This window comes from Poecilia reticulata, linkage group LG2, assembly GCF_000633615.1.
Source record: "Poecilia reticulata strain Guanapo linkage group LG2, Guppy_female_1.0+MT, whole genome shotgun sequence".
NCBI lineage: Eukaryota > Metazoa > Chordata > Actinopteri > Cyprinodontiformes > Poeciliidae > Poecilia > Poecilia reticulata.
In genome coordinates, this window is record NC_024332.1 from 31,732,682 (window position 1) to 31,760,554 (window position 27,873).

Sequence of the window (27,873 nt, forward strand, 5' to 3'; positions counted from 1 at the left end):
TACAATTTTGTATCTGAATGCCACGATTATGATTTTAGCTAACATTATGACCTTAACTGTGACATTTCTGTCTCTCAAATGACTGAAAACCTCAATCATAGAACACACAACCACTGTCAAATAAAAAATAATTAATAAAATGAAACTAGACTGGTGTCTGATCTCTTCGTTCAGTCCGCTAAATGAACCGGCACACTGAGCCGGATCAGTCGCACCGGGCGCATTTCTACTCAATGTGACTATATTAACTCGTCACACATACGTGTCAGTGTCACTAATTCTGAAAGCTGCCAAGCCATTTTATGTGATAATCATGCAATTTAATTAGGGATAATTTGTTTTTAATATATTACTTAATGATAATTGAGACCGTATTTATCAAATCTTAATTCGTCCAAACAGATCATGGTTTCGAAAATTGTCTTCCTCTGTATAGTGGCACATCGTGTTGTGAACTGACAGTGCGCGCGCGTGCTTGTGTGGTTTGTGCCAGTGAGCGCGCGCGTGTCTCTCTTCTGTGTGTGTGTTCCGTTATTTTCCGGGTTGTGCTCAGTCAGTCAGGCAGGGTCTGTGGTGGTTGTAGCGCTACAGCTGCCAGCTGACACTTCCACCGAGGAGGAGCTGAGGTCAAACTTGGCTGTCTCTGTTTCTCTGTCTGTGACCGAGGCGGCATCATCACCACCACCACCATCATCATCATGGCGGATCAAGGCGAATCTCTGGTTCCCGTCCACCATCCACAACCTACCATCAGCTGGCCAATTACCAGGGAGTCCTACGAGCTGCAGGAAGTCATAGGTTAGTACCCGGAGAAGCGGTGTTGTTGTGGTGGGGAAGCAGCCCGTGGTGGGTTATCTGTCGTGAGCGAAGGAGAGGGGCCTACCGGCTTTTTTTTTGTTTGTTTTAAATATATGCAGCAGCCTCCTCTGCTTTGCAATGCGGATGTTAACAGAGACTGTCGGAGTCTACCGGTCTACAGTAGATCTGCGCAGACAAGGCGGAATCTCTGCATGGGGGGTGTAAATGTCACATTGAATAAGTCCTCTCTCTTTCAGCGCTCACGGATTAGACGCTAACGCTCCAGCGACAAACTACAAGTTTATTAGTTATTGCTGAAATCACTGTTGCTGTGCCCTTCCTGAGCTGGCACGCGAGTGGAAATATAAAACAGATTGAAATCATCCCAAAATTAGTAATGTTCGCGATGTACTTTTCAAAATGAACAACTTAGTCAGAATGATCCAACATTAACAGGGACTTTCTTAATCTTAATTAAAAAAAAAAAACATTTGAATGTACTCTGCAACTACCTTTTTTCTTACCGTCAGTCTTTTTAAGGGAACTCGAGTCATCTTTTGAAGAACAGAAAATCCCAAAATATWCAATTTTATATGTGAACATTTGCAAGTATTCAAAGCAATATGTAAACTGCAGTAAGTTTTTTTAATTTCTTTATCACTAGAATAATTGGTAAAAGTACTACAGCTGTCCTCCCTCCCATACCCTGCAAAAAGTTTCAGTGCAAATAAAATAGCTCCTTCCATATTTTTATAGTTCAGGTCATTTTGTTCTCAGTGTTTTATTATATCTTGTGTTACAACTTTTTTGTTTATACATTCATCACAACAACCGTTATTTGTGTGACAAGTCATCTGGTCTATTATGTCATTCCCAAAGCATGTCATAACATAATTATGCTGTTGAACTTGCTATTTAGATACACACACAGCCCTCTTTCCCCACTACAGCCCTTCACTGTTTGACAATCAGACTAAATGTTTCATGTTTTAGGTCAATGACGATTACACAGTGTGTGCATACCTGCATTTATTATATTTTTTATTGACTTTTGCGGGAGATGAAAGGTAGAATTGTTGTTTATACAGTATGACTTGAGGAAAGCATTTTGGTTTCCGTTTACTTTTGCAGCTAATTCAGCAATATGTTTACGTCATTGTCCATTTGAAAGACCCACTTGTACCCAACCTTTAACTTTTTGTTCAGTTTCTTGGGACATGCAGAGTTTCACGCGTGCAGAAACTGCACGCGTTTCCTTGTCTTACATCCAATGATGTAAGACAAGGAAACTGTATTTGAAGTATTGCCTTAAAATAGATCCACAGGTCTATGTACTTAAATGCTGCCAATGAACCATAAGAAGTTTAGTTGACTTCTGAAAGGAACTGATTGCACCAAATTTAATTGGAGTATTGCACTAAAATGGGATGAGTTCATATTTTTGCTACACTTTTCAGATTTAATTTGCTAAGAAAATAAATTGAAAAATGTGTATCCTGTGCACAATTCTGCACTACTTTTCATTGGCTTATTATGTGAAATGCAAGTAAAATATGCAAAAGTCTGTGGTAATGTTTGTTAAAATGTGGGGAGTTGTTTAAGAGTTACTTGTTCCCACAATCAGCAGTCCCATCTCACATGACATAAAGCATGCCTTATCCACCAGTAACAGTTGGCAGAGTGCCGTACGTCCCAGCAACATGATGTCGTCGTGTGATCGTGTTTGAAAAGAGTGATGCACTCTGCTTGCATTTGCTCCAGTTGTCACAGATGAAACATGAAAGCTGTTACCTAAACACAAATGCCTCAGAGGGATGTTGAAATGTAAAGTCCTCCAGCTGTGCATGTGACGCTAGTCCCTCTTGGCTCATATCCCCCTGTGCTGATGCTGATGTGTGGTTGTGATTCCAGGCAGTGGGGCCACAGCTGTGGTGCAGGCGGCCCTCTGTACCCCCAGACAGGAGCGCGTGGCCATAAAGAGGATCAACCTGGAAAAATGCCAGACCAGCATGGATGAGCTGTTGGTAAGCACATTTAATATGGGCTATTTTCTCAGCCTTGTGCTTTTACACCACTCTCTAATGATTTGCTGCTACATTACCTCTGATAGCTACACCTTTCAAGTTACACACATTTCTACGGTTAACTTGAATCCTTAGGGATAAAATGTTTTGATTTTTTTATTAAATGTAAAGTGTCGTGCAAATGTTCTTTGCCTACAGAAAGAAATTCAAGCCATGAGTCAGTGCAACCACCCAAACATCGTCACCTACTACACTTCCTTTGTTGTGAAGGATGAACTTTGGTTGGTGATGAAGCTCCTGAGTGGAGGTGAGTTTAGTATGATGTAAAGTTAATAGTACTTGAGGTGCAGCAATGAAAAGCTGACACACAGCTTTTCATTGTATGTCATTAAGATTTTTATCTCCTTTCTTTGATTTTCTCATGTCAGTGATCGGCATTGGTATTTCCTATAATACCACAGGCTCATCAGGCTCAATTGTAAATTAATTCCAGCGAGATCTACTGTAATGCATTGTACTGTTGTTGTTTTTTTGTCTGTTTAATTTATATGTTTGAAAATCAGAGCAATACCTCTTCTTGTGCTTGATGTAATTTAGGCTCCATGCTGGATATAATTAAACATGCGAGCAAAGAAGAGGATAAAAATCTTCGAGCGTTAGATGAGCCAATTATTGCCACGATATTAAAAGAAGTTCTAGAGGGCCTGGACTATCTCCACAGAAACGGACAAATTCACAGGTAATACTTTTGGTTTCTGTATATTATTTCTAATACGAAGATATTTTTTCATTAAAAATATATTAGTAAAACAAGTACTTGTTTTGCGAGAGCACACATTCCCATGTGAAACCCTGAAATAATTACCGGGATGAAGCGAATGAACAAGCTGCCAAAGTAAAATCCTAAAGTGAAATACAAAGTTCTTTGTGTTCTGTTCACGTCCTTGATTTCAAGGTCAGTGTGAATATGGGGCGTAAACCTCTATGAGCCCCTCGGGCACAGTTCTAGATAGTGATAGTCAGTGGGATCTGTTAACATGAATGGAAGAATCGATGTTGTCCCACGTGACTTTGATGTTTTACTCCATTATTGTTTTGCTGACCTTAGGGATGTGAAAGCTGGGAACATCCTACTGGGAGAAGATGGATCTGTTCAGATTGCAGGTTTGTTACATTATCACACTCTCTTCTGCTTTTTTTCTTTTTAAAGAAGCAACGTGGTCCTAATTTAGAGGTTACAGCATTACTTTCTGGGCTCTGCTGTAACACATTGGCGTACTTTGGCCTTGCAGGGACATATTTTTTTTGTAATGTTCTGTTACATTTTGTATTTGCATAACGTTGAATGAATTCATGCAAATAGAAAAAAACTGTCCAAAATCTGAGCCTGACTGATTGGAAGATTTGTTTGAACCATACAGAAACAAAGGAATTTGGAAGTATTTAAAATTGGTGCGTTTTAATTATTGGTACTGTTTTAAGCAAAAATATTTTCAACGTGGATACATTTTTGAATGTGACCCTCAAACTTATATTAGCCCAAATAGTGGAATAACTAGCTAAAATCACAATATTTTGATAATAATATAATTATTGGATATACCTAAAGAGCATTTGACAGTGCTTGAAAAGCTAGAAATTATTTAAAAAAAGAGTAATATTCTTTGTAGAAGTATAATTATGTAGAAAGATGACATTTAGAAAACAAAATATAATTGCATAAAGGAAAAACAAATAAAATTCAGCATATCCTCTCGATGAGGTCAGTTTTAGATTTAGCTTTAAATACAAACATTATATATTTTTTCACTATTTGGTGCATCACATCCTGGACCTTTAACCATCAGTAATGTAGGATCAGTTTCAATATCTTAAGTGGAACATTTTTCACCCAGTTGAAGTGGAATTGCAGTGATTCATCCTGAAGGTGGAAAAAGTGAAGGCAGGTTTTTCAGCACTGCTTTGGAACAGGATGGTTCGGGTAATATTCCATACATGAAGGAACAATGCTCAGTGGACTTGGTTTGTGGAAAACAATTCCAGGGTCTCTCAGTGTAACACTGAAGGCTAAACAAGTGTCACAGAGAAAATTTGGATCGACAGTGATCAATAAACACTTAATTGAATGTGTGACAATCAAAAATTTGGGATTTTCTTTGTCTTGATGCAGTCCTCTTTTAACGGAAGATGTTTGAACTCAGACAAATTTTACAGAGATGAATATATAAGTCCATTGAGAATATTTAGGACTACTTCCTTTGCTAGAATGTACATCTTAGCACTGTCAAAGTCCAGCAAACATGCAAAGTAAAGACATTTTTCTGAAACGTCTCACATTTTAATGATGGTAACCACTATGTTTATGTTTTGTTACTACAGATTTTGGCGTAAGCGCATTTTTAGCTGCAGGGGGCGACATGACGAGGCATAAAGTTCGAAAGACTTTTGTTGGGACGCCGTGCTGGATGGCTCCAGAGGTGATGGAGCAGGTAAGTCTTTTGTACTTTTCAATTATTTCTCTGTTTGCAGATACAGATTTATACAAGCATCGTCTTTATCATAGCCATTTTCTAACTTGTTAAACATACATTTAGAGATCTCAGAGACCATAAACACACGCATTAAGTCAATGTTTAATTTTTTCTGTGAAACAAAAGTAAATTAAATAAAAAAAGTATTAGTTGTTACTGGAAATACAAATGTAAAAACAATGTGAAAATCTAAATAATTAAATAACACATCAGATGCAAAGTGTATGATCAGCATAACTTTTCTTTTTATAAATTAAAATGTTTTAGTTACATTTATTTTTTAATATAAATTGTTACTGGTTCAGATGAACATGCTGATGTTGTTAAGAATAAGAACAGAGTTTTTTTCCACTTTAAATAAATGTACTAATATTAAATCAACCATTTCTTAGAACTTTTTAGTGTAAGATTATGCAACAACATTCACTTAAAGCCATTTTACATAATTTTACTTGGGACTCCAGTAAATATAGAGAACGTTTTAAGCTCCAGATGTTTTCATTGTGTCCTATATTAGTTATGCTTATCACTAATCATAAATCCTCTGAGCCTTGCATAAGTAAATCTTATTGTCTTTTATAACCCCATGTCTGCAGGTTCGAGGCTATGATTTCAAAGCAGATATATGGAGTTTTGGAATTACAGCAATAGAGTTAGCAACAGGTTCTGCACCCTATCACCGATACCCTCCAATGAAGGTAAGTGTTATGGACAAAAACATTTCTTAATTTATTTCCATGGAGTCAGTTAGATAGAAATGCCGTAACTTTGCAAGACTAATTTATGTCCAGATCAGTCAGATAACACCCAGTCTAATGCTCAAATTTATATTCAGTAACATATAAACCAAGTCAATCCTGATTGTATTGAGAAAGCTCAGGCAATTGAATAAGTTATTGACATTGCAACAATCTATTTTCCTTCTTAAAATCCAATCATCTAAAAAGACATCATGTGTTTGCCTCCTTTATTTTCCCTCCTTTTGATAGTGCTGCTTGGATGTCTGGATGTTTTTTGACTGTTTTTCCTTGTGCTTTCAGGTTTTAATGCTTACCCTACAGAATGATCCGCCCACTCTGGAGACGGGTGTTGAGGACAAGGAAATGCTCAAAAAATATGGAAAATCATTTCGAAAGCTTATAACTACGTGCCTTCAGAAAGACCCTGCAAAAAGGTTGGTACCATAACATATGAATGAGCAGAGCTGAAGCAGTTTGTACTAAATAACGAGCACTTGATCTTATTTAACTTTTAGACAGTGCTCCAGTTTTGGACATGCATAATCATGACTCTTGTTTTTCCCCTTTCAAGTTAACCAATCAGAGTTTCTTAGGTTTTTCCTTGATGTGTGTGTTTTTTACTGTAGCATTTGTTTCCCATGTCTAGGAGAACTCTTTCTGCACATGTTGGATTAATCGAGCATGATTCTTTCTTGTTATATTTTTCCAATGGCATTTTCACTTTGTTTTGTCTGTAGGCCTACAGCAGCTGAGCTTTTGAAGTGTAAATTAATCCAAAAGGCAAAGGTATTTCTTTAATCTCAAATATTTGCTGCACTGTCTTTGTTTGGTTTTATTAACATTTGATGGGTTGAAGCCATATTGGATTCTATTGGTTATTTTCATACACACAACACACTCAGTCATTGAGGTGTAGCCGACTTTTCATGTAAAATAGACCATTTTTAGTTGACTATATACTCAATCATTTCGCTGATTTTGTTTTGGTAAATAATAGAAAAGAAGGGGAGGTAAGATGGATGCATCTCAACAAAAGTAGAAAATCATCACAATTTAATTAAATTCCAAATCTGAAATTTGTATAGATTTTTTGCTTACAGATTTTTGTATTTTAATAAATCATTTGTAATGTTTTTTGATGATTACAGCATACAGGAAATGAAAGCCCCAAATTCTGTATCTCAGAAAATCCCAAGATTGAAAAATTTAAATATTACTCTGTGAGTAATAAATCTGTTTAATAATATAAGAGTTTCAGATTTTTATACTGAACTAACAAAATAAGTGCACTTAAGGTAGATATTACATTTTCTGGGGATTCTCCTGTTTTTAAATTACTATCTTATGTTTCTAACTAAGTATTTTTTGAATAGACAACATTTGTATGCAATCTAAACTTGTGCCAAACCAATAAATAAGAAACGTGATTTTAAGGATGCTTGCCACCACTAAAAGGTCTGCCTCAACATTGTTGTTAAGTTGCATTTAAATTTTTTAAACTGTGAGCTACATCCCATTCCCTCTTTGAGGAGTCATGTGGCCAGCTCTGTTCCACAGAAGCTGATTAATATCAGAACTGTAGATAATTTGCAGAGTTTGCGGCATGATGGGGCAGTGATTATCAGCGTTGTCTCACAGATAGAATCTCGGCAGGGTCTTTCTTCTCCTTTTGCTGCAGGCGTTTGGGTATTTTTCAGATCTACAGCATGGAAAATATGTTGCAAGTCATTGCCAAATACTTTCCTCTTTGACACCTACGATACTTTTCAGATTGACTGAATTAGGATTTTCAAAATATGCTTTCAAAGTACTTGTCTTTATGTCTTACTGATTTACTTGTCATGCATACTTTTTTATGTCCCCTCCAATGTTTGCGAGTATGGGAAGGACCCTGTTCAAATTACAAGCCATTTGTGGTTTGCATGGCATTATTCAACTTTGATGATTTTAATTTTTTCTTACTTTGTTCATTTTGTCCTGCAGAACAGAGAATATCTTGTTGAAAAGCTTTTGAGTCGTGCACCAAAGATATCTCAAAGAGCAAAGAAGGTATGTTCATGTAATTTTTTGCCCTCTACAATAACACAGTTATTGGTTAAACATAAAAAAAAAAAAAAACTTGTGGATGGATGGACTGCTTTCACTCCAGGATGTTGAATTTACAGTCAACACAACATATGCACTCTGTCTTCCTTTAGCACCTACAACATCTTTTACCCCTATGAATAGACTATATAAAAATGCGGGCCACAGTAGCATAAGAGTCATGCTGTGCAGATCCGCTGACCCATGTGTTAGTACGACTTTAAGAGCAGCTTCCTGCGTATGTCAAGACAAACCTGGATAAATGGATTGTTAACATAAGTTAGCAAAACTGTTATGGCGAACAGGGAGGAAGTGCAGTTTTTCAGGCACAGCTGATGTTGGCTTTACATAATACTCCCCTGATGCCCAGGTCTGAGGCAGGATCAGAAGGAAGAGTGGCTGAGTGGAGGGGTGGAAATTCACTGACATGGTTCAGTCTAAATAGAGGGCATAGTAGACAGGACAAGCATTAATGTTCATGACGTTATAATTACGCACAAACGGGGTAGGGTGGCAAAACGTTGTTGATGGTTTATGTGTGAACTACAGACAGGCTTTCAGTGCCAGTAACAGAGGGAAAGGGCACAGTCTGCTTTGTTATTCAGGAGTTTTATAACAAACCCAGACAACATGCTTTTCTGATTTGCTGTCATGCAGTTGTGTAAAATCAGAAGTAAAACGAGCTTCAGCATTGTGAATTTGGAGAGTATTACTGTACTATAACATTATAACAACCTTTTCAGAATGGATAATTGGGAAAACTGAAAACTTATTTTAGCAAATCCCTTAATGTCTACATTACTTTTCAGATATCTTAAATGAATAGTTCTGGAATTTCGGACTGAGGCTCTATTAAAAGGGGTCGGAATATTATGTAAGACTGACAGTTTTTTCAGCCTCTGGGATCAACTAATTTGGATTTATTCTAAATGAAGATAAAATTAGAACTATTTATTGTATGTAAAATGTTGGCTGTTTATAACTTTTTAGCAGAACTGTGCTTCTGAATCCTTTAAAACTATACCTTTACTATTGATAATATGGGTTTCTAAAGGTTTTTTTTAACTTTTCTTTTGGATTTGGCTGCTTTGTTTTCACATTTTTTTGACCTATCCAGTATAATATGTTTGTTATATGAGTCATTTCAGTCCGGTCTATGAATAATGCAAACATAAAAAAATATTTTGAACTTGTGTGATAAACCGCTGGTTTGTCTAAATGTAAAACACAACATTGCAAAACCAAATTTTAAATGTGCTCTTTAAGCACTTTCTTTTTCACAACTTGTTGAAAACTCAGGCTTGGTTCCCCTTTCTTAAGTTGAGTATGAAACCTGCCAAAGATACAGTACATATTTAGCTTGGATCTGTGGTGTCCATATGTGGCTCTCAGGATCCACTTTCCTGCGTGTTTTAGATGTGTCCCCTCTCCAGCAAACTTGACTGGAACGACTGCATTACTTCTTCTGAATTCAATCAAGTTCTGCAGGAACAAGGTTAAGGACCTCTGCACTAGACTGATAAACTGAAGCATGATGCATGTCCTGTGTTAGACTTTCTGTGAAACATGTTCCTATTTTCTGAAAGACATGACTTTAATATACTGTTCATCTGATGTGAATTTTATTTTAGTCCTGCTACTTCTTCTTTTGTTTTTGAGTCTTTCTCATTTTTTAAGTATTTTCTGCATGATAATAGACATCAGTTCCATGGACTGGATAAATTGTGAGTAAAAAAGAGAAAAAATGTTAAGACCCAGAGCAGTCTGGAGAATAATTGTTAAATGCAAAAATTACTTATTACAGATTAGGCTATAAAGGATGTAATTTAAAACCTTCCCTCAATGTCGTAAAAATGTACACCATGAAATACACAGTTGAAGGTCTGACTCAATGATGACTTTGGCTGTAGAAAATTTGCAGCAGAGTTGATGCCCTTGCTATTTTGTATGGATTTGACCTACAGAGTCCACTGCATTATAAGCTCAGCAACATTATCCAAAGCCTGCAGATACAAACAGTACTGCAGAAACACAACCACCTCAGGATACTGTGACCTTAGCTGCTCCCAAACCTCACTGTTCAGCTCCTCTCTTTGCACAGCCTCCTTAAGTCTCTTGACCTTCTTGATCTGCAGCATTTTCCCATTGACCTATCGCAACCCTTGTTGCTTGGCATTCAGTTTTTCTTTTCTTTTCTTTTCTTTTCTTTTTTCTTTTGCTTTGTGTGAAATTTGGTAGTCATGGTAAAAATATCGACATATGTAAGAAACAAATACTGATAGAGTTTAAAGTAAAAGGACTGGAACTGCATATCGGGTACACCTTCTCATTTTACAAGGGAATGAGAAAGAGATGGCAGATTCTTTCATCAGGAAAGTAATCGTAGATGGTATCTAACAGATGGTATGAAAACTAGAAAAATAAAAAAAACCTTTAATTTTTGGAAATATTGGATAATGTAGGTAGAACAAAGCAAGTATTTGTTGCATATTAAATGTGATTGTTAATAAAAGGAATATTGTGTTCACTAAGGTAGGTAGTTTTGAGTTGAAGAACCAGGATTGCCAGCAGATGGCGCTCTAATACACACAATACATACTTCACAATAACTTGGTGGATCTGTTGTCAATGTAAAATACTGCAATCAATGTGGGTTTGAATTATTGATTTAGCACATGCAAAAAACAAGCTGAACAAACAGAAAACAGATTTATATTGAGTTTAATTTTATGGTCCAGTGGACACATGATAATCAAAAAGTTATTGAACTCTGTAATGATGTTTTCTAAATGCTAATTTTCAGAAGAGCTATCGATACAGAATGCGAAGAAGTTGTAGCCTCTGAAAACATCCAAATCTGCCTGTTGCTTGAGCGGGTTTGGCTTCTAGCTGAATCGATCTGTCTGTTTTGCTAAAGGACCCTGCGCAGAACTGGGAAAGCCTTTGTTCTCAGTCAGATTTAGAAGGTAAACCTGACTCCAGCTGGAAGGGTAGTGCTGCTTTAACTCTGACCTCGACCAAAGCCGAGGGGAATTTATGGTGCTGGTTGCTCACAGATCTGTGTCAGATCTGTGTCGTCTCCTGTGTAATACTTTGGAGCTGAGCTCATCTCAGACTTACAAACTGTCCCAATTTGGGGGGCATTTAGTGTGGCTTTGAATAGCTAATTTTCATGTAAAGCTCTGTAATGTTTGATTAAACAGCTTTACATAGAGTGACTTTGCAAAGCTATTCATACCCCATGAACATTTTTGTTACAACTATAAACTGCAACCTATTTAATTTCAAGTTTCTTTTTGACATAGATCAGTAAAAACAATAAACATAAACTTTGTAAGTAAATTGCTTATAATAGTGTGTGGTTTTCAAATCTGAACAGAATGGTGTGCATTTGTTTCTAACCTGCTTTAATAGGTTACTCCTAAATAAAATTCAGTGGAACCAACTTCCTTCAGAACTTATCTAATAAGGTAATAAGAGTATTCCTTCAACTCAGTTAAAATTCAGCATTTCCATTCAGGGCTCAGGGGTTTGTTAGCGAACAGTAGTGAACAAACAGCTTCATGAAAACCGAGGGACGCACCAGATAGGTCAGAAATGGTTGTGAAAGCCGTTAAAGCAACGTTAGTCATAAAAAAATATATATATTTCAAGCTTTGGGAAATTTTACAGAGCTCAACTGGTATCCAAAATAATTAAAACAAGGTCCAACTGCAAACCTACTTATACATTAAATTAATGTAATCAGGTAGGGAAAACTGTTGATAGGACAAATTATGACTTGTGCACTCCACAAATTTGACCTTTATGGAAGAGTGGCACAAAAATGACAACAAAGTGACACCTAAATCATTTTTTAGACGTTCATGCAAAATGCTGTTTAGTGGTAGTGAATGCTGTGTACTGTAGTGAATGACTACAAACGTACAGATTTTGAACAAAGCATATCCTTTCATGTGTTACACTGGTCTATTCAAAGTTGATGCCTAAATCCTATTAAAATATACAACTTAAAAAATGATGTTCACATGCATGTTTTATTCAAGCTTGATCTATTTCAGAAAGTAGAATTGGTGCAATTGATTGAATACTTTCCAGATGTGCTGTATCCCAAAGGCTTGCAGCTGTGAAGAAAGAGATACGTGTTTAATTATTTTTATTTGTACATCATTCATCACTCTCAATCTGCTTCACATGCTCTACTTCTTGTTAATCTAACATAAAATCCACGCAACATACAAGTTTGTGATAAAGGTTAAAGGGCGTTAATACTTTCGCAGACGTAAAAGTTTAAGTAAGTCTAAATGTGCTTGTGGACTCAAATAAAAAATAAAAAACAAAACAAAACAAAACAAAAAAAAGACACATGTAACATTAATGTCTGTCATGCTGGTGAAGGTGAGGAGAGTCCCAGGCTCCAGTGGCCACCTGCACAAGACGGTAGACGGGGACTGGGAGTGGAGCGACGACGAACTGGATGAGGGCAGTGAGGAGGGTAAAGCAGCGGTGAATCAGGGCAGGGTAAGTGAGGCATTACAAATACATTGCATTTTTTCATAAACAAGGCAGATTTACTGCTTTAACACAGTTGTTTTAAAATATTCAGGGTTACTAAGGTGTTTTATGTGAAGCATAAACCAGCATGAATCCTCCCCCTCTGTTTTTGACAGCGCTCATTCCTCCCCTCCTTGATCAGTTAGTTTTGTAGACATTAGAGGCTTGTCTAGAGTTCACTGTAGTGAGCTGGAAGATCATTGTAAGAAGTGGAGGAAGGAGAAAGCAAAATGTATTGATCAAGAACCCTTTGATAAATATGATATGGTAAGGAGACGTTATGTATTACACAATAAATAACATTTGTAATGATTTAAAACAGAAATTACTGCTGATAGAATATCATTTAAGTTTTCTTTTAGCCATCTCTGGTAGGTTGCTTTCAAAAAGTTGAGAAGCAGATTTGAACATCCATGTGAATGAAATGTAAAAATATATAAAAAATGAATGAAGTGTCTGAAATTGATTATTTTATCGCTCTGTTATTAAGATTGTAATTATTAGTTACACGGATGAATGTGTAAATATGTTTTTTTCCAGTCACGAAGGGTCAAATATGAGGCCAAAGACGTAAGTTAGATTCTCATCTCATTTATTATTTAAGGAAGAAAATTAACAATATTTACACACTTTTTTTTGATAAAGAAACAATTAGGTAAATAATTTAACAAAAATGTACAAGTTTGGCTGCATGATAATTAGAAAACCAGATAAAATGCAATTATTTGAAAATGTTTTGTAAAAATCACAAGTTTAGCACTATTTTACACACATTTAGTGCATATTATTATATTTCTTGTGACAATGTATTGAAGTCAGCCAATCTCTCTTCTTTTAAGCCGCTCTTTTCTGTTTTTCTACCAAGATGATTTTAAAATTCATAATTTGCACAATCATGCCTCTCAACTTCTTCCTCCCAGAATGAGGAAGATGCCAACAATATCCCTATAGAAGGCTTGTCTGTACAGCATCCCCAGGTGAGGGATTCTGCAGAAGCAGCGCTAATTTGTCATGATTCAATGACCTTGATGCTGCAATGATTGTCTGTGTGTGCATAATGTACATGTGCAGCTGACGCTATATGTGTGTGTTGGTGCATGCGTGTGTGTGTGTGTGTAAATGTGAGAGTGTCTGTCTCCAGGATGGATGCTCTCAGCAGTAATAACTCACAGTAAATGGCTGCCTGCCTGACAGTGCCAGCTCAGTGGATAGGTGTATCTACTCCCAAGACTTACTGCCACTGTGACTCATTTTCAAAAATCTATTGTCATTGTGAAAGTGAACCAGAGCATTTTTGGGGTTGTCTTATGTCCCACTTAGAAATTATCTGAGAAGACATTTTTTACTGAAATTATCAATTCTTTCTAACATAAAAGACCAATAATATCGCAATATAGACAAATAATGCATCAAACCTTTATTTATTGTTCCTTTTCTTTTCCCCTTACTTTCCCAACTTTCCCTACAGATTAGATAAAGCGATTCAATCATGCATTGCATTATAGATTCAGCTCTGCACACACTTTGGATTTATTCTGATTACATGCTCCTTTTTCACTGCAGGGCATGATTTTTTATTTTGTCTGTGTTGAAACTGCATAAAATAGGGTAAACTGATTCATTCCCAGGTATTTTCGATGCAGGTGGAACCATATGAGAATACACCCTTCATTCAAGGTGCTGTGAACATGGTACTGCGGCTACGGTAAGGCTGAACATAGTTTCCTACATTACTCACATACCAAAAAAACATTCAGTATCTTCCAAAAGCATTCACTCCTCTTATCTTGTTTAAATTTGGTAATTTTTACATAGAAAGCTTTAATATATTTTATAGGGGATTTAAGTGACCAGATAACCCAAAGTGGTGTTATTGGAGAATTCAAAGGTGGCTATACTTTTAAATATATAAGTAAAAGAAATAACGCACAGAGACGTAGTTCTTGCTGCTAGGCCACAGCCGAGCTTTGGAGATTTATTACACACTCTGCCACGGAACTCCTTCTGTGGCAACTCCTTAAGTAGCATTTCCGCTCTTACAGTGTTAAATTGTGAAGTGGAAGGAAAATAATTGCTTTTGAATTGTAAAATGTGAAAAGCTTCGGGATGTAATTTTTCAAGTTGATTTAGATAAAGTCACTATTATTTCTTTATTTTAACTGGAGCAAGAAGGCTACAGATAAATCTGTTGTTCTTTGCTTGAAGGACTCTGTACAGATCACTTGGTTTTACCTGCAGTGTTTGGTGGCTTATTTTGCTACAATGTTCTTTCAAAAGACTTTTAAGCATCACAGTGACATGAAGAAGTGAAGTCTTGTTGTTCAGCTAAAAATATCAATCTAGATACTCGGCTGTTGTCAAACGACAAAATTTATTGGCTGAATTTGAAAGAAATGGCAATGAAAGTCTAAATGAAATTGAGCTTTTCATCATATTAGTGTGCTTTCTATTACTCTGTTGATGATTCAAAAATGTTAGAGATGTAAAATAGAACTGGCCTGAAGATGTTCAGAAATGGACAACCATTTATAGGTTTTTTTTGATAGTTCAGAGTCTGTGGCTCCCCGGTGAGGCGGCCGTCGAGTGCTGATTTGCTCATGCAGACATCTGAAGGAAGGCGTCAAGAACAGCACAGATTATTATTTTTTCCATTCGGTAACAAAACATAGGTCCAAAAACAACAGGTGGCAATAAACTGCTTACTGCAGAGTAGTCAGCACTTCAATACGAAGGGCTTTGATGTGTTCGGTTCTCTGTTCTTCAGCTCTGTAACGTACAGGGATTTTGCCCGATAGTGCTCATAGATAATCAATACAACGGACAGAATCAATGCGAAATGCATTTAATCTCTTCAGAGTATTTGACAAGCTATATTAATTTAATATAGCTAGGATCTGCTATAAATATTTCTGTAATGTGTGCGAAGCCACTTATACTGTAAATGGAATCATAATTTTGATGAACTCTGATAATAAAAATTTAATTTGAAGAGCATATATTTTCAAAAAGTGGATCCCAAATGGGTTTTAAAAAATATTAAATGACAAGCATTAAACGACCAAATTCATGAGATAAGAATAAACATCAAATTGGTTCTCATTCTCAGGCAAGAAAAGTTGAAAGCTGATTAGCATGGGTTTATAGTAAGGAGATTACCTCTGAAGCAAATAGCTAGCAATTGGACTAGTCTGATTATTTTTCGTCGTGTTTTTAGAAAAAGTATGGAGAAGTCTAGAAAAAAGAACTACAAGTCTAAATGAATGTATGCACATATTAATAAAAGTAAACTGAAGTCTACTTATAATATTCGAAACAAGATAGGAGCAACTGAGATAGAGGTGACATCTCCATGTTTCTTTACAAGCCTCTTACAGCAAATCCAGAATCACATAAATGTCAGACTGTTCTGAAACATGGTGCTAATATTGAATTTTGGAGAAACATTGATATTTAGTCTCAGTGAGTTTGTCTGCTGTTGTTTCTGTAAAAAAATATTCATAAACTTTAATCTTCTGCACAGCCATCCCAAGCTGCACACAAATTGACAAGAAATAATTGCTTTCCAGTTATTTACTTAAGGGATAATTTTGTGAGCTGCGTTTACCCTTTTAACAGGACAAAGTTAAATTGCTGAAATGGAGGAAGAAATCTAAAAAATTAATTTGGGGCTCTGTAAACTGGGGCAAGACTATTTACAATTTTATGAGAGATGTAGATATTAAATAATAAATCTGTTAATTGTAGCTGTAAGAGTGATAAATTGTATGTAGTTCCTTCAAACATTTAAAACATTGGACTGTCTTAAAGATTTGATTAGCTGAAGTACTTACATGTTCTGCTCGTCTTAACTGGGTTTGTCTGTGTGTGTTGCCCTCTTGTCATTGTTCTCAATCTTGTTTGTATAATTAGAACATAAAAATTGCTAGATTATTGAACAGAATCTCAAAGATCTGATGTTTTTTCTGGTCAAATAATGCAGTGTACCTAAGCACAAGTAGGCTTCAATTTAAATGAAGGAGACTTAAAGTTAAATGACTTTCACCACTGTTCAAACATAAAGTCAGAGGGGAGAAAAGAAAGTGGAAATTGTATGTTTATGGAGACTGTTAGCTATTAGTGCTGCGTTCAGTTTCTCTTCACAATCAAAAATCCAATCTGGAAATGACATCATTACCTAGTTCGGTATGTTTTAGCAGCAAGTTGGAATACCAGTGGCATGTGCTAAATTTTCTGTAACAAACTAAGTTGCCATTTCAAACTGTTAATGTATTTTTCTCTATTTGATACTTTCAAACACTTAAGGAACATGCTCATAAATGGAAATTATTCACTTGTACGTGTTCTACCAGTCTAAAGAAATATAAACTTGTGCTAAGAGTAATGTTACCTATATTACTTGCATTACATTTTGCAGTGAGTGAAGCCTCTACAGATAATGGGAAGACTCACATTATTATATTAAAGTTGCTCTGATTTATCCATTCGTGCTGCTTGTCTTGGAACACACATGGTTTGGAAATGTTGGCAGCTGTTTGGAAACTATAGTCTCCAAAGGTCTGCATTGTCTACCTAGGGAATTCACACAGACTGGGAAAAATCAGCCACAAAACTCTAATCAGTGAATCTCTATCAGTTGGTTCTTCTGTTTGCATGTGACAGGAAACAGTGCTGGTCTATACAGGCCAACTCTGGGATCATTCTAAGTGTTTTTTGTGTGTTTTTATATTAACGTCTGAGTGTTCATTCAGAGGTTATATGTTCTTCCTACACACCAGACCAAAATAGAACAGTGTTGGTGGATGAAGTGTTGTCTTCCTGTGACTTCTGCAGAATCTGTTTTATTTTTTTACATTGCTCCTAAATATTTTTAGATGAAGGCTGCAGAGTTTCAGGACATTTATCATAGCAGCTTTGATCACCATGACATGCTGCCTCATCAGCCAGCATTGGACAACCAGGTCAGTTTCCTGAAAATGAAAGTATCCAGGCTCAGTCATAACAAATTGAAGATAAATCAGAGCTAAGACTGTTTATAAAGTGCTGTGTGTAATAAACTCATTAGCGATCTGTCTTCATTTGTGTATGTCTTGGGTTATGGTTAAGTTCCTCACAAATGTGACATATGGGTTTGTGGAGTGATTTATATAACCGGACTGGAAACCAAATTAATCTCATCCCAGGAGTGGTGTTGGTTTTCAGCAATATCAGTTCCTGCCTGCCCCATAAAACGGAGGCTCCCAGAACACAAAAACATTTTCTCAGATTCGTACAGCCGTACAACTTGATCTACATAGAGAAAAAGTATAAAATATTTTACTCTGTTCTTCTATTGGAATGTTGTACAAAGGCTTGACTTTTTTTTTGCAACATCATAGCACACATGCATCAGCGATGCAGGTTTGATGGAGATAATAGGCAATTAGACAGCTGCTACCTTAGTACTTGTATCGCTATGTCAAAATTAAATTAATGAGATATGTCCCCTGCCCTACACGGTTTGCTCGTTGACAACAACATCCCATTTTTCCTTTGAAGTTGTGCCTTTATGGTGAATTTAATTATTTCTCTAATGAAGCTTGCTTACAATCATTGTGCCAGATAGTCTTCCTTTAGCACCTACATTCATTACACCTTTCAGTGTGAAAATTGTTATCAAAAGGTCAGATTGTGATGTTACTGGTAATGACAAAACTTCACAGGATTATCACTCACCTTTATTGTCATCCTCCCAATGGAGTGTTTGAACACCTGCGTGATGTTTTGATTTCAGAGCGCCTCCTCTTTGTTATAAAAAAGGGGGAAAACTTGTCTCTCTCTGTTGTGAGAGAGATGTTGTTTTCTCTCCCAACATCGAGAAAAAACAAGATTAGCAACTGGAATGTGAATATTGTGGTACACTGAGTAATGACTAGAGACACAAAGTCCTCCAAAGGTTTGGAGGCCAAATCAATGTGAAAAAAAGAGAGTTACTGCATTTTTTTTAGGATATCACAATTTTTTTTTAACATCGACAAGTATAAGGCTGAATAAGAATATATTTACCTACACAACAATGAAGTTAAGATGCAACATTGTTGTTCAGACATCAACAAGGATGAAATTAGGCTGAGATACATTTTTGTGGTAATAGCTTTCATTACTGCAACAGTGTCATCAAGGTACACAGTCTTGATTACCTTAATTGGATGGTTTATAGATGCAGTAATGAGGCAGAAATAACCTCTGACATTTTGCCGCCAGTTTTGAGCATCTTTTATCTTTTGTTGGTGTACAAAGGGATGCATGAGTAAACACGGGGACCATTCAGATTTACAGGACATTTTACTATGTGGTTATCGCAGCAATTAGAGTGGTCTACAAAACTCCATAAATTATTAAAATGACACAGCAGTAAGGACTTCCTCAAGTATTCAAACAGGACGCCAACATTTTCAGATCCTGACTGGTGCATAGATTTTGAAAACCAAATACGTCAACATAAAATAACATTCTGTTTTCTTATTAGCTTCACTGACAGTTGTTCCTACACTGTTACATTCTCCACAGTTTTTAATCACTAAAACAGTCCAGCACGACTTTCACTGCTCTGAATGTTTGCACAAGACACATAAACATCTATCTTGTTTCTTACTCATCTCAACTAAAATGTATTTGCAGAATATTCTCTGTGCCAGCAAGCAATCTCACAAATCAATAAAATATACCTACTGACATATTTTCTGCATACGTTTCTATGCACTGTATGAGCTTACTTTGAATATTGTATTACTTAAATGTTCAACACATCAGCCGAAAAGTCAGCTGCAGCATAGAACGATGGGCTCTAGATTGCTATCCTCGGGTCAATATCGAATCAAAGAATAATGTAACTAGTTTGACTACTTACCTAATGGGGGTAGAAATATACCAGACCATCTCTGAAGGTGGGAAAAGTGTGTTCAACAATGCTTTCACACCTGCATTTAGCACTATTAGAACATGATCATCTTGCTCAGGATGAGTTTTAGTGCCAAGTGTGAATGGGGTCAGAGAAAACCAACTAACACTTTCTTCTGCTGTCTTACTAAAGAAGGTGGTAAACTGTAGGAACAGTGTAATGAACAATAGAAGCAGTTTAGAAATTGTAACCTTGTACAAGCTTGATATATGTTAATACTGAAAACCAGCCTGTGTTGACTTAGTTTGAAGCCTGATTAGTAGGTAAAAAGAAGATTTGGCCTTAGTTAAAACTGTGTGGCAGACTAGTGGTCCCATTTTTCTGTCTCTGCTCTGAACAGAATATGACCGAATCATCTGATTCAAGGATGTGGCTTTGTGTTTCTAAACACTTTTATCCTGTAGTTTATAATCCTATTATCTGTGCATCCAGACATGATCTCCTGTTTGTTCCCTAACCTTCAGCTGCCCAGTCATGTTTCATTCCAGGTGCAACCCAGTGGCTCATACTCCCCCTGTTTTCCCTTTCAGGAACTCCAAAAAGGAGCTGAATGACATTCGGTTTGAGTTCACCCCTGGGCGAGGTAAGATCTCAGTCTAAATTAATTTTCTTAAATTGCACTTTTCTTTGTAATAACATTCTCTCTCTCTCCTTATCGATGCATGTATATAATAGGCAATATCATTGCGCTGTGGGCAGCATCTAATTTTGTGTGTAACACAATTACCTGCTAAGTGGAATGATGCAAGTCAAATATTTGTCATGTTATTCCCTCACAAGACACTGCTGATGGCGTCTCCCAGGAGCTTTACTCAGCCGGTCTGGTCAATGGGCTCGATGTCTTAATTGGTAATGTCACACCTCTTTGTCTTCAATGAATTGTGTTTTTCTGCAGTTCATGAAGCCAGTCCTCTGTGAAACATCTGTAAAAACTATTTCTGTCATAATAATCAGTATCAACAAAGAGACTAAAATAATTAAAGGGAGTAATATTTTAAAAATTCCCTATCCACAATTTGCTTTTTTCCCCACGTACGTTCATGTAGCTTCACCATGGTAAAGTATTGATTTAAACGTTATCTTGATTATACAGTCTGTCACAGCACTGAAACGCTGTAAGTCAGACTTCACTTCTCTCATACCATCCTGACGTTTTCCCCAAACATTTTCTTCAAGGTAATGCTACACATATCAAGATTGGGAAGGAAGTTAAAATGCTCAGATGGAATTTGTAGTTATTTTCCTCAGACAGTGAAAAAACAAGATGCTACATCAAATTATTGGTAAAAGTATTTTCTTACCCATTTAACTTGCTCATAAACAACTAACTATGCTCATAAACAATAATTTATGAGATCATCATAAACTACCAGATCATCACCTTGATGATCTGGTAGTTGACTCTACTTGAGCTAGTGACATTAGTTGTGAGATGAACTGTGTTGTTTATCTTGTTTATATTTGTCCTTTAGCTTTGGATTATTGCTCTTTCTCAAATTCGAGGTTTCCAAATGTGTCCAATGGAGGGGCTGCTTTTGATTGGAGAAATATGTCTTCCTTAACTGCAGTTATTTCCACAAACTCTCCCACATTTCTTGCACAGTCTTTGTAAGAAAGTGCTTTTCCATTAAACATATTTCAGTTAAAATGTCTTTTTTTATTCATGTATATTAAAATAATCTAATATGGATACTTTTGGATACATTATGGACATATTGTGTCTTTCTGTTGTAGAGGGGATGACTCAAATGGCTCCATTTACTTCTTAAAAGTGCATAAAATGGCAGATTATGCTTTATTTATCCTTCATGCTTTAAAAGTTTTTAGGTCTTCTGTTTCAAAATGTGATATTTGCCCTTTAAACTTCACAGAATCAGAAAGGATTGGCGATTATATTAACATTTGACTCTCCATGTGTTTTCATTTGGACAGTGATATTCTCTCTTTCCCTGTTACAGTTGCTGCTAACCTTCAAAAGATTGTAGATGACCCAATTACCTATAAAGTGTTGACCTTTAAGCTGGTGAGTTTCCAGATGACTGATGGCTGATGACAGCCTTAGTGGGTTTTGTCATGCCTGACAGGTTCCTCCTGTTAACAGCCTGTTGATGCATGGTGTGATGAAGGATTCAATTGCTGGAGTTACTGCTGTCTAGCAAAACAAATGACTTCAGGGTGAACCGGCATCTGTTGCTTGGGTTTTTCTGTTCACGACTCGGAGGAAAACATTTTATGCAGAATTAGATCAGAGCTGACACTGGAGACAACTATCTTCAGCAGATAAGAAGTAATTTTTATTTATTTTTTTGGTCTAAGTCATAAAGAACACCATGACTAGCTGTTGTTTTGAAAATCAAAGGGAATTATAATTTAAAGGTTTCATCCCATTTTTATGCATTATTTAGAATGACACTTTCAAAGTTCCTGAGGTTTAATAACATACTTTTTATTTGGTTATATTAGAAAAAGAAATGACAAGGGACTTCAGACATATTCTCACTACTGCAAATGTCCCACCGACGCCTTCTGTTCTTATTTTTCCAGATAAGATGGAAAATAAAATGAAATGTTGCAGCTCATTAGTCATTATTTCCTTCTCCACTGAACTTGTGAACTTGTAATAGTCGTTCCCCTCTGCCATAATTGCTGTGTTTACTATGCTGTTTTAAGTCACTAACATTTCAAAATTCACAATCTATCCCAAAAGACTTGCAGTTGCAGTGAGAGGTGGTTTTTATTACGTATTGATTTAGAGCTCATGAATCCAAAAGTAAGATCCCACTTTTCAGGTTTTTATTTGACCAAAAAATATTTTACTTCCCCTATACGCACTACTTTATGTTGCTCTGTCACATAAAATCTAATAATTGAAGTTTGTGATTGTAAGATGAGAAAATTTTAAAAAACTTTATCTTTTGCAGCTATTTAAACCTGTTTATTAACCAGTGAAACCAAGATTGTAGCATTTATTGGAACATCATGCTCTCAAATGTGTGAACTAATGTGTAGATAGATTCACAATTAGCAGTAACTTTGTTTACTATGTCTGCATTCATAAACCTGTCACTGTGTTGTGGTAAAGACCTTAGCATAAATTACTACCTTTTGTTTTGTCAACAAACACAGTTCTGAACCAGCTCAAGTCACATAATCCAATTTAATATTGATTTTTTTTTCTGATACAGTGTAGTTACTTGACTCATAAATCTCTCACAGTAAACAACATTATCTACACTTCTCCGCACAATGAAAATAAACATGTTCTTTGTTGTATTTTGAACAACCCAAAACATAATATTGTATGCTGTTGAATGAAGTTGTTTGCTTTCCTCGAAAAAGATATCCATCTATTTACTGCAGGAGAAACGCAAGATCCAGGGAATACCAATGATATTTTATTTCAGCCATGTTTTCCCAGTTTTCCCTGTTATATTTTCCAAAGCATATTTTATTTGCTAAGGCTGCATCACCGAGGACACTGATAAATCCCTGCTCAACTCTTCTATTGTAAGCAAAGAGTTACGAGGGCAATACCATAAAAGCCAGGGAGTGACAATAATTACCCTCACAAGGAAAACAGCTCATAACACTTTATGTACATAATTTATAGAGTGGGTGTCTCTGTGACAGCTTTATCGTTGAAGTGACCAAGAGATCCAGTGGTCTCTGAGCTCAAAGCCGACCTCTTCTGACATCACTGCCTCAATGTTGCCCAGACAATCAGAGGTCTCAGACCCCTACGGTGGTCAGATGAGTCTCTCTGAAATGTGACTGGTTGAAACAATTATATATAGTCTCAACTTTTCTTTAGGGAACCTAAATGAAAACCAAATTGTAATTTTGATTTACAGAGAAATCAAAATGAGGATTTAATGGGCTATTGGAAGTAGATGCATATAAATGGTAATGACACCAATGCAAATGGCTAATGAAAAAAACAAAGTTAGTATCTACATGGAATGAGCTGTAGTTTAAGGAGGAAGCTCATTTTAGCAGCTTCAATCTGGAGTTTAGCTTTTTTTGGTCATGATCCATATGCCATGACTAACGGAGAAGGTTATGGCGTAACATTCACCTCCATAACCTTCACCAGCCTTAAGGGGTTCGAGCTAAAGTGTCTTGTTCTTCAGTGATGGTAAGATGGGCTGGGAAATGGGGACTTGGACACATGGGCCAATATCTGCAGTAATAAAGGCGATCTTGTAATCTTGTTGGGGTGAATAACAAGCTGTACCAAAAAAGTTAAGTTCTTCATTTTACCATTTTTTATACTCTTAGAGATGTCCCACATAAATTCTCCTATATACCGATTGGCATATTTTACCATTTTTATAATGGACTACAAAGTCTCAGTAAAGAACCACAAAAGTTGAATGTTGAAAATCTTGGGGCCTAGTGAACATAAAATTTACTGGGTCATTGGATCTCTTGTTGTCACATGAGCTAACTGATGAGGAAATAGTCCAGTTTGAGCATGGACAAATTATAGTTTTCTTTTCTAGTTGGAAAGCTTCTTGGACTCCAGAAGATATTCTGTCTGGCAGATAGTTAATTGCTTTTCAAAATTAATTATGTCAGCTTGTAATTTTTGTGAGGAGGGCACTCTCAAGGGAAAACAAATTAATAGGCAAATTTTACACCCTGTACTTCCCTGCTTCAAATGATAAACACATAATTTCAAACAATTTCATATTAATTGTTTTATACCACCATAAGGAACGCTCTTTTATTATTATGCAGTTACATGCCTTTAATGGGTCATGTTGACTTTGATATGTACTTAAATAACTTGTTAGTAGTGCAGAGTCAGAGTAATGACAAGAGCTTTGTTGCCTTGCAGCATGTTTGACGTTTCTGGTTCTCTTTACAACTACACTGAGGTTGTAGAGGATTGACCTTTACTTACAGCTCTGTTTAACATCTTCACAGTTTGTCTCTAGTTAAAAAAAACACACACAGATACTCAAGAAAACTTTATCACTAAAAGTGAGCAGTGCAAAAATGATTAGTTGCTTAGCGCCTGAAAGTTGTCAAGGTTTCCAAACAAAATACTTCCACTGGGAACCAACATTGGTGTGTCTAATGTCTGGGTTTAGTATGGATAGTATGTAACTCTTGTCTTGAGCCTCTTTCGCACTGCACGGAACGGTACGGAACGGAACGGTTCCAGCCCTGTTGTGTTCGCATTACACTGAGGGCGCCATCGAAGCGGTACCKGACGTCATTATTTTTGAAACTAAACAATGGTTTCGATGTAGCGGCCGGCTGTACTCGTTCATCAGCGAGTAAGCGAAGGAAAAAAACCTCATCATTAGACCAGGTGATTGCACTATATTGAGACGAATCCACTGCTAATTAAAACTAATAATAAACATATTGAAAAGAGTTTCAATATAAAACAGTTTCACCACTTGTACACATTCATCATACATCTATTGTTTTCGGGTTGCAGGGGTTCTCGGTACACGAGGGAAATCCACACATCTTTCTTCCCAGCATCTGCAATATTATTCTGATTGATCCCAAGGAATTCCTAGGACACAATAGCTGTAGAGTCAGCTTGGCTATTTGTGGATCTTTTCCTTGGTCTTCTTTTAGATGGACATGCTTAGAAAAGCTCCAAGAGGAGGCCCCCAAGAGGCAGACCAGAGTCCCAAACACCTCACTTGATTTTTTAATAAAGCAGAGAAAGAAGCTACTATTCCTGAATGATGGGAGCTCCTGCACTCAATTTAAGAGGATTAGTCCAGCCTTCCAGAGGTGGAAGCTCATTTCATCTGCTTCTAGCCAGGATCTTGTTCTTGTAGTAGACCGGTAAATTGAGAACTTCATATTTTAGCCCAGCTTTTTCTTCATGTATTCCTGTGGACAAGATCCTAGTGTGTGTACGCGTCTATTCATCTGTCCAACAATCACTCACGGCAAAGACTGACCCATGACCTCGAGGAAGAAGCCCAGCCTTTACTAGTTGAGATGAATGCCCTGAGACCTAAAGAAGCTAAAGGTCAAGGCTTAAAGATGCCTGTAGAACCACATCAATTGCACAATGAAGGGTCCCTGAGGCTTCCAAACAGGACATCCCCGTCTTCATGACCAAGCTTTCAGATTCCATCCAGAAACACCAACAATAGGATTGTGAAAAGGGACAGAATCCAATCTGCGATTGCAGCTCTTGCTTTGGTCATGCAAAGACCAAATGAACTTTAATAGCAACTCTGGCTCTAAGCCCTGACGACACTTATCACAAAGTCCGTCAAGAGACACGGCCATATACACCTTCTCCAGATAACCAGTTGTTTCCAAGAGAAATATAAAAAATTGTAGGGAGCAGTCCTCCTTTTTATTGTCCTAGAACTTGAAAGGAAAAGGCTTTCATTTCTGGCACTTCACACAAGGCTTGGAACAGCCTTAGGGCATGCTGAAGGCCATTGCTTGAAGATGCACACAGCACCAGAACTCTAGGTGTCCAAACCAGACACCCTTCTCTCTACGACTACGCCTTGAAATCCCACTGACACTCCAAATTCCCACAAAAAGCTTGAGGACCAGATGGTTTCAAGCAAAAATTCTGCTACTACAGTGACTCTCGAAAGTGCTCACATGCCGCTTAGTGTTCACATTTACTGTAGCTGTTTACGGTAATATATATTTATACAAGCAATTGGCCTAATTTTTTAAATGATTTTAACGTGTATTGTTTGCTGTTTGATGCTTTACATATTTTTTTGTCCTCTTTCCAGGCTTCAGGATGTGATGATACAGAGATCCCAGATGAGGTGAAGTTGATCGGCTTTGCGCAGTTAAGTGTTAGCTGATGTTCCCTTCATCTTTGAAGCAGATGAGGCAGGGAAGACAGTTCAGGGCAGACAGACTGAGGAACACACCCCGACCACCACCACCACCACTTCTTGCCATATCTTTCTCAACTCCCTCCCAGAAAAGCCCTTCTTCGTCTTCCGTCCTTCACTCTTTCTGACTTCCCCAAAGCTCTGCCGTCGCTTTACCACCACCTCTGTAGCATCGACTTCCCTGCTCGCTGTCCGTCGACCTCTAACCTTAACATTCCAGCACCCAGCGCACAGAACAGTAACCAGGATACAGCCCAGGAACCAAAAGATGTACTCAGGTGGTGAAAGAAGATGATAAATATGTAGCTTTGAATGTTTTATTTATTTTCTCACCTCCTTTCTTTAATTTACACTGCATTACTGTTCCCTACAGCAAAAATCAAAAAATTATTTATTGAAATAAGAAGATATTTTCAATTTTATTTTTCTGTCACATTGTTTTTGTTCCCACTGTGAAAATAAATTTTCTCCCACACTTAATGATTTATGAAAACTCTTCGGGGTTTGTGTCAGAATGTAAGAATCGGTAAACATGTAGATATAAGCACATTTTTTTTTTTTATAACAACACGATGAATGTTTCAAAATAAAACGCCCAGAACGAATTGTTTTGTGTTCAGACCTGCTTTACTAAAAATGGAAGCGTTTGGTTGAGTGCGCCGAAATAAATGAGACCTGGATGTTACTGTGTTTACTTTGCTGCTCTCAACAGTGTTAACGCTTCAGAAAATGCTTGAGGTGCCTTGTTCATTTTTCCGTGCCTAAGAAAGTTGTCAGTGAGTGAGACGACACTGAGAGCAGAACTTGCTGATTGTCACTTCATCAATAAATTCCCTGCAATGAATCAGTTCACGTGTGCAGTCTTAGCCCGAAGAGGGAAGATGAAATGCACTTTTGTGTTGAGATGCGCAGCCAACAAACAGACTCTTAATTTACCTGCTTTCAGACAAGTAAAACCCGGTGGAACCTGCAGTTGTGTACTCTTGCTCTAATCGGTGTCTATCCGATGCCACAATCCAAAACTGGGATTTTTTTGTTTGTTTTGTTTTGTTTGAATAAGTGAAGTAGCTACCTAATTGTACTGTATGACATTGAAAAAATGGAACCAAACGGCGTCTGCTGAGTGTGAAAAGCCGTTTGTTTGTCCAAACAAGTCCAGTAGCACTAAATCATACTAGGTATAAAAGTGTTAAATAAAACTCTCCTAAAAGCTTTTATTTTCTGAAGTAAATTATTGTTTGTTTGTTTTTTTATGAACACTGTGCATCATTTCAACATATTATCCATTTCCCTTCTCTGTAATCAGCTAATGTCAAATTTCTGATGAGAAGCAACAAATAAAGAATATTTAAGAAA

The 27,873-nt window shown here is 36.8% G+C and overlaps 1 protein-coding gene across 2 annotated transcripts; it reads left to right on the forward strand.

Moving 5' to 3' along the window:
- The first annotated feature begins 471 nt into the window (after positions 1-471).
- Positions 472-27,873, forward strand: stk39 (serine threonine kinase 39). 2 transcript variants are annotated; one of them, XM_008404049.2, is made up of 18 exons: positions 472-798; positions 2,710-2,822; positions 3,021-3,129; positions 3,420-3,561; positions 3,931-3,986; positions 5,202-5,311; positions 5,950-6,051; positions 6,394-6,527; positions 6,831-6,879; positions 8,077-8,142; positions 12,577-12,699; positions 13,273-13,302; positions 13,653-13,709; positions 14,361-14,437; positions 20,200-20,252; positions 20,450-20,518; positions 21,628-21,692; positions 26,410-27,873. In XM_008404049.2, the coding sequence occupies exons 1-18, from the start codon at positions 699-701 to the stop codon at positions 26,482-26,484; spliced, it is 1,530 nt and encodes a 509-aa protein (XP_008402271.1). In that variant the 5' UTR covers positions 472-698; the 3' UTR covers positions 26,485-27,873. The 2 variants fall into 2 exon arrangements, with proteins under 2 accessions (XP_008402271.1, XP_008402272.1); XM_008404050.2 differs by having other exon boundaries at positions 475-798; positions 14,376-14,437.